Below are 7756 nucleotides of genomic sequence, written 5' to 3'. Positions count from 1 at the left end.
GCATGCAAAGGCACGCAAAAGCACACTCTCTCACACTTTCTCACTGTCACTTGCATAAACACATACACACAGACCTTGTTCCCCCCACTCCACGGTGACACTGCAGCAGGAAGTCAGTGAAAATCCAGATGTCGTGTGTTTTTCCATTTTTTTGAGGGGGCATCTCCTGACTGCCTCTCTTTCTCTTTTCTCTCTTTCTCTCTCTCTCTCTCCTCTCTCTCTCTCTCTCTCTCTCTCTCTCTCAGTGCTTTGGGGACAGGGAGGAGACCACCAGAGGCCAGGCCGGCAGCGAGCACATCTACCCACACCAGGGTTGCCCTCCCTGGGCATGGAGCTCTATAGAGGGACCCCTAGCGGCCAGAGGCTGGGGGTGAAGAGAGATGGGGGGGGGGGCGGGGGTTTGTAGGGGGCTATTTGAGGATGGGGGGAGGGGGGGGGGTATCCGTCCATAGTGCCTGCTTCAGTAGGACCCCAGATGATGGGATGTAGGACCACAGCAGGATGCTGTGGTGATGGTGGATGGAGTGTCGGGCGGTTGGTTAGTGTGCAGTATGGAGTCGCCGTGGCGACTGCTGGAATGGAGCACCCCGAACAGGAAGTCCCTCAGTGGTGAGTTGGGGGAGGCGGGGGTGTGGGTGTGGGTGAGGAGTGGTGGCATGGGGGAGGGGCCTAAGAGTTCTTCCCCGTCATCTTCATGGTGATGGTCTTCACTTCTGAATACTCCTTCAGGCCATATTCACCCCTGTACACACACACACACACATACAGAGAGAGAGAGAGAGAACAAGGGAAAGAAAGTGTAGGTGTTACAGACATGCTGAATGTGAAGATTTTGACATGTGTTTAGCATAATGTCTATTATTACAGTAATATATGTCCAGTGCATGTTGGTTTTATTAGCTGGTGGTGGAGTGTCCAGTGCATGTGAGTTTTATTAGCTGGTGGTGGAGTGTCCAGTGCATGTGAGTTTTATTAGCTAGTGGTGGAGTGTCCAGTGCATGTGAGTTTTGTTAGCTGGTGGTGGAGTGGACTCACAGCTCACGGCCATTGCCGGACATCTTGAAGCCTCCAAACGGACACTGACAGCTCAGAGCGTTGTAGCAGTTTATCCTGGAAAAGACAGAAATACACTGACCGTAAACACACGCCGTCATGAACACAGAACACACACCGTCATGAACACAGAACACACACCGTCATTAACACGGAACACACACCGTCAATAACTCAGAACACACTCCTTCATTTACACAGCTCCAGTGAACAGTGAACAGGACAGTGAAGGGTGACAGGAAATAAGTGGGAGAGAGAGATGGGATGGGAATCGAGAAATGACCGCAGGTCAGATTCAAACCTGGGCACTCAAACCCAGACATGCCTGTTGTGTCACAGCCCCCCATCCCCCATACCTTGTTTGAGATGTGTGCCCTGTCTAATATCAGATCTATTGAGGTTGTTTGGCCATGTGTATCACCTCATCACATTAAACAAGTGCCACATTCTCATGTGTGTTGTGTTGTCCTGTTATGTTAGATCCCTCTCTCTGTAATCCTTGCGCTCTCTCCCTGGAGGAGGTGGACGTTCTTTTTCTTTTCCATAATAACAAAAAAAAAGGCATCACGACAAGTTTTGCGGGTGTGCGGGAGAGGCGTCTCCGTGCTTACCATAATGATTTTTGGGCTGGACAGAGGTGGACACGGTCATGGCTTTGTTGAGGTCGTTGGTGAAGACGGCAGCCACCAGGCCGTAGTCTGTGTCGTTGGCTCTCTCGATCGCCTCCTCCAGCGTCTTAAACTTCAGGATCTGCTGCACCGGGCCAAAGATCTGGCAGGAGAAAGTAACACACACACACACACACACACACACAAACACCCATTCAGTGAGGGTTAGATGGGCTTCTCTGCTGTTTAATGAGAGATGTGCTGTGGAAGGAGAAGTCCACTATATTGCTTTCTTGTTTTTATGAGCTAAATTGATGGATGAATATAAATCAGGAATGATGATAATGATAAATCATTTCTGTCATTTTAGCCATTTCACTTCATGAAATTGCTGGCTACATTGGAAATATTAGCTATACATGGGAAATGTTAGCTGTATAATGACAAATGTTACTAAATACATGTAATAGATTCTTTTCTTTAAAAAAGAACAGAACAACACATTGCAGAACAACACATTGCTTGGAAGTTAAAACCAGCACGCCCGGCCTCTCGGAGACTGATGTGTTTTTTAAGCGTACCTCCCCTCCTTGGCTGCGCATGTTGTCGGTGGCGTTGGAGAAAGACGGTGGGCTCCACGGAAGAAGCCCCTCCTCCAAGCGCTGCCCCCACACTCCAGCTTGGCCCCCACGCGACGCCGCTCTGGATCAGCTCCATGATCTTTGCGCTGCCGCTGCTCCTCACTGATCTGGGAACAGACGCCAGAGAGGACCCTGTTGTTAGGGGGACGGAGCTAAAGGGACTGTGTGTGTGTGTGTGTGTGTGTGTGTGTGTGTGTGTGTGTGTGTGTGTGTGTGTGTGTGTGTGTGTGTGTGTGTGTGTTACCTGTGGTCCCTGCTCTGCAGTTGGGTCGAAGGGGTCCCTAATGGTTGTGTGTGTGTGTGTGTGTGTGTGTTACCTGTGGTCCCTACTCTGTGGTTGGATCGAAGGGGTCCCTAATGGTTGTGTGTGTGTGTGTGTGTGTGTGTGTGTGTGTGTGTGTGTGTGTGTGTGTGTGTGTGTGTGTGTGTTACCTGTGGTCCCTGCTCTGTGGTTGGGTCGTAGGGGTCCCTAATGGTTGTGTGTGTGTGTGTGTGTTACCTGTGGTCCCTGCTCTGTGGTTGGGTCGAAGGGGCTTCCCACCACCTTCCTCTTGGCCCTCTCCACGCTGCGGCGGACAAACTCGTCGTAGATGGACTCCTCCACGAAGACCCGCGAGCCCGCCGTGCAGCACTGACCGCTGTTGAAGAACACACCCTGATGGGCCTGCTCCACCGCCAGGTCCACTACAGGGGGAGAGAGAGAGAGAAAGAGAGAGAGAGAGGGACACAATGCAGAGGGAGAGAGAGGAGGAAAAGAAGAGAGAGATAGAGGGAGAGAGGTGGAAGGGGGGAGAGATGGGTGGACAAGGGGAAGGAGAGAGAAAGGATACAGAGAGAGAGGGAGAGAGAGAAATAAGGACAGACAGACAGGAGAGGGAGAGAGAGAGAAGTGGGGAGGGAAGGGAAAGAGAGAGGGAGAGAGAGAAGTGGGGGAGGGGAAGGGAAGAAGCATCACATCATATCCACTGTCAGCAATATTACATGTTCTTACTTAACTTCTTAAGATTTTGATGACAGAGCTCAAGAGAGAGCCAGCAGCTGGGACTGTCAGATCAACACTAGCATTGCCGGGGACTGTGCGTGTGTGAGTGTGTGTGTGTGTGTGTGTGTGTGTGTGAGTGTGTGTGTGTGTGTGTGTGTGTGTGTGTGTGTCTGTGTTATTTGTCAGTTCAACACTGCACTGCACTAGCCCACTACTATACTCTGTGTGTGTGTTACTGGCAGTTTAACATCAGTGTGTGTGTGTGTGTGTGTGTGTGTGTGTGTGTGTGTGTGTGTGTGTGTGTGTGTGTGTGTGTGTGTGTGTGTGTGTCTGTGTCTGTGTGTGTTACTGTCAGTTTAACACCATCAATGTGTGTGTGTGTGTGTGTGTGTGTGTGTGTGTGTGTGTGTGTGTGTGTGTGTGTCTGTGTCTGTATCTGTGTCTGTGTGTGTGTGTGTTACTGTCAGTTTAACACTATCAATGTGTGTGTGTGTGTGTGTGTGTGTGTGTGTGTGTGTGTGTGTGTGTGTGTGTGTGTTACTGTCAGTTTAACACTCCATCCTCTCTCCTTCCCATTTAAAAACAAGAAGACAGTAAGAAAACATCATATACATTTACCACTAAATCTACATATAAAATTATGTACGCAAAATACAGTATATATTATGTAAAGGCAATAAAAATCAGACTGTTTTTACGATGTGAAGTTTTGTACAATAAGAGGATTATTCAGTGATTAAATCCAGCTGACACAATGGGAGCATGGGGTGTGTTCCCTGCCCTCTGTCTCAGGACTAGATATATGCACTCAGACACACACACTCTCTCACACACACACACACACACACACACACACACACACACACACACAAACACACACACACTCACACACACACACACTGGGTCTTATTAGATATATGCACTCAGACAAACACACACGCATGCTTACTTAAGACACTGGGTCTCATTAGATATATAACACATGCTCGCACACATTGTGTCTACTTAGATATATGCACCCACCCCGTCAGACATACACACACACACACACACAGAGAGGGAGAGAGAGAGACCGCCCATAAACCTCTGCAGAAGGCCACGTGTAAATACTCCCCATAAATAAAGTCTTACACACTAATGTGTGTTAGTGACACCTCACACACACACACACACACACACACACACACACACACACACACACACACACACACACACACACACACACATACACAAACAGGCATGCAAAGGCACGCAAAAGCACACACTCTCACACTTTCTCACTGTCACTTGCATAAACACATACACAGACCTTGTTCCCCCACCTCCACTGCAGCAGGAAGTCAGTGAAAATCCAGATGTGCGTGTGTATTTTTATCCATTTTTTGAGGGGGGCTCCCTGACTGCCTCTCTTTCTCTCTTTCTCTCTTTCTCTCTCTCTCTCTCTCTCTCTCCCTCTCTCTCTCTCTCTCTCTCTCTCTCAGTGCTTTGGGACAGGAGGAGACCACCAGAGGCCAGGCCAGTAGCGAGCACATCTACCCACACCAGGGTTGCCCTCCCTGGGCATGGAGCTCTATAGAGGGACCCCCTAGCGGCTGCCAGAGGCTGGGGGTTGGCTAGGAGCTGATGGGGGTGGGGCGGGGGGTGTAGGGGGTATTTGAGGATGGGGAGGGGGGGGGTATCCGTCCATAGTGCCTGCTTCAGTAGGACCCCATGTGATGGGATGTAGGACCACAGCAGGATGCTGTGGTGATGGTGGATGGAGTGTCGGGCGGTTGGTTAGTGTGTAGTGTATGGAGTCATGGGATGCACTGCTGGAATGGAGCACCTCAACAGGAAGTCCCTCAGTGGTGAGTTGGGGAGGCGGGGTGGGTGTGGGTGAGAGTGGTGGCATGGGGAGGGGCCAAGAGTTCTTCCCGTCATCTTCTATGGTGATGGTCTTCACTTCTGAATACTCCTTCAGGCCATATTCACCCTGTACACACACACACACACATACAGAGAGAGAGAGAGAACAAGGGAAAGAAAGTGTAGGTGTTACAGACATGCTGAATGTGAAGATTTTGACATGTGTTTAGCATAATGTCTATTATTACAGTAATATATGTCCAGTGCATGTTGGTTTTATTAGCTGGTGGTGGAGTGTCCAGTGCATGTGAGTTTTATTGGTGGAGTGTCCAGCATGGAGTTTTATTAGGTGGTGGAGTGTCCAGTGCATGAGTTTGTTAGCTGGTGGTGGAGTGGACTTCACAGCTCACGGCCATTGCCGGACATCTTGAAGCCTCCAAACGGACACTGACAGCTCAGAGCGTTGTAGCAGTTTATCCTGGAAAAGACAGAAATACACTGACCGTAAACACACGCCGTCATGAACACAGAACACACACCGTCATGAACACAGAACACACACCGTCATTAACACGGAACACACAATCAAATCAATAACTCAGAACACACTCCTTCATTTACACAGCTCCAGTGAACAGTGAACAGGACAGTGAAGGGTGACAGGAAATAAGTGGGAGAGAGATGGGATGGGAATCGAAATGACCGCAGGTCAGATTCAAACCTGGGCACTCAAACCCAGACATGCCTGTTGTGTCACAGCCCCCCATCCCCCATACCTTGTTTGAGATGTGTGCCCTGTCTAATATCAGATCTATTGAGGTTGTTTGGCCATGTGTATCACCTCATCACATTAAACAAGTGCCACATTCTCATGTGTGTTGTGTTGTCCTGTTATGTTCGTCCTCTCTGTAATCCGCACGCTCTCCCTGGAGGAGGTGGACGTTCTTTTTCTTTTCCATAATAACAAAAAAAAGGCATGCGGCAAGTTTTGCCGTGTGTGCCGGGAGAGCGTGCCGTGCTTACCATACGGTGCCGGCCTGGACAGAGGTGGACACGGTCATGGCTTTGTTGAGGTCGTTGGTGAAGACGGCAGCCACCAGGCCGTAGTCTGTGTCGTTGGCTCTCTCGATCGCCTCCTCCAGCGTCTTAAACTTCAGGATCTGCTGCACCGGGCCAAAGATCTGGCAGGAGAAAGTAACACACACACACACACACACACACACAAACACCCATTCAGTGAGGGTTAGATGGGCTTCTCTGCTGTTTAATGAGAGATGTGCTGTGGAAGGAGAAGTCCACTATATTGCTGCGGTTTTTATGAGCTAAATTGATGGATGAATATAAATCAGGAATGATTAATGATAAATCATTTCTGTCATTTTCGTCATTTCACTTCATGAAATTGCTGGCTACATTGGAAATATTAGCTATACATGGGAAATGTTAGCTGTATACGTGACAAATGTTACTAAATACATGTAATAGATTCTTTTCTTTAAAAGAACAGAACAACACATTGCAGAACAACACATTGCTTGGAAGTTAAAACCAGCACGCCGCTTCTCGGGAGACTGATGTGTTTTTCGGTTAGCGTACCTCCTCCTTGGCGAAGCGCATGTTGTCGGTGACGTTGGAGAAGACGGTGGGCTCCACGAAGAAGCCCTTCCCAGCGCCCACGCTGCCCCCACACTCCAGCTTGGCCCCCTCACGCACGCCGCTCTGGATCAGCTCCATGATGCGCTGCCGCTGCTCCCTCACTGATCTGGGAACAGACGCCAGAGAGGACCCTGTTGTTAGGGGACGGAGCTAAAAGGGACTGTGTGTGTGTGTGTGTGTGTGTGTGTGTGTGTGTGTGTGTGTGTGTGTGTGTGTGTGTGTGTGTGTGTGTGTGTTACCTGTGGTCCCTGCTCTGCAGTTGGGTCGAAGGGGTCCCTAATGGTTGTGTGTGTGTGTGTGTGTGTGTGTTACCTGTGGTCCCTACTCTGTGGTTGGATCGAAGGGGTCCCTAATGGTTGTGTGTGTGTGTGTGTGTGTGTGTGTGTGTGTGTGTGTGTGTTACCTGTGGTCCCTGCTCTGTGGTTGGGTCGTAGGGGTCCCTAATGGTTGTGTGTGTGTGTGTGTGTTACCTGTGGTCCCTGCTCTGTGGTTGGGTCGAAGGGGCTTCCCACCACCTTCCTCTTGGCCCTCTCCACGCTGCGGCGGACAAACTCGTCGTAGATGGACTCCTCCACGGCGAGACCCTTGAGCCCAGCAGCACTGACCCGCTGTTGAAAGAACACACCCTGATGGGCCTGCTCCACCAGCCAGGTCCACTACAGGGGGAGAGAGAGAGAGAAAGAGAGAGAGAGAGGGACACAATGCAGAGGGAGAGAGAGGAGGAAAAGAAGAGAGAGATAGAGGGAGAGAGGTGGAAGGGGGGAGAGATGGGTGGACAAGGGGAAGGAGGAGAGAAAGGATACAGAGAGAGGGAGAGAGAAAAAAAGGACAGACAGACAGGAGAGACAGAGAGAAGTGGGGAGGGGAAGGAAAGAGAGAGGAGAGAGAGAAGTGGGGGAGGGAAGGAAGAAGCATCACATCATATCCACTGTCAGCAATATTACATGTTCTTACTTAACTTCTGCTAGATT

At 50.0% G+C, this 7756-nt stretch overlaps 1 protein-coding gene across 1 annotated transcript in view; it reads right to left on the bottom strand.

The window, feature by feature from the left end:
• Positions 1-412: 412 nt before the first annotated feature.
• aldh1a2 (aldehyde dehydrogenase 1 family, member A2) overlaps positions 413-7756 on the bottom strand; it is a 63745-nt gene continuing 56401 nt past the window's right edge. The window contains 6 exon segments of the mRNA XM_048231848.1: positions 413-742; positions 5533-5607; positions 6153-6310; positions 6726-6882; positions 7248-7429; positions 7431-7441. Coding sequence (XP_048087805.1) covers positions 670-742; positions 5533-5607; positions 6153-6310; positions 6726-6882; positions 7248-7429; positions 7431-7441 — 656 coding nt within the window. The 3' untranslated portion in view covers positions 413-669.

The sequence above is a fragment of the Alosa alosa genome, chromosome 21 (assembly GCF_017589495.1).
Source record: "Alosa alosa isolate M-15738 ecotype Scorff River chromosome 21, AALO_Geno_1.1, whole genome shotgun sequence".
NCBI classification, from domain to species: Eukaryota; Metazoa; Chordata; class Actinopteri; order Clupeiformes; family Clupeidae; genus Alosa; species Alosa alosa.
Note: the sequence above shows the minus strand (reverse complement) of the source record. Positions and strands in the feature narration are given on the sequence as shown.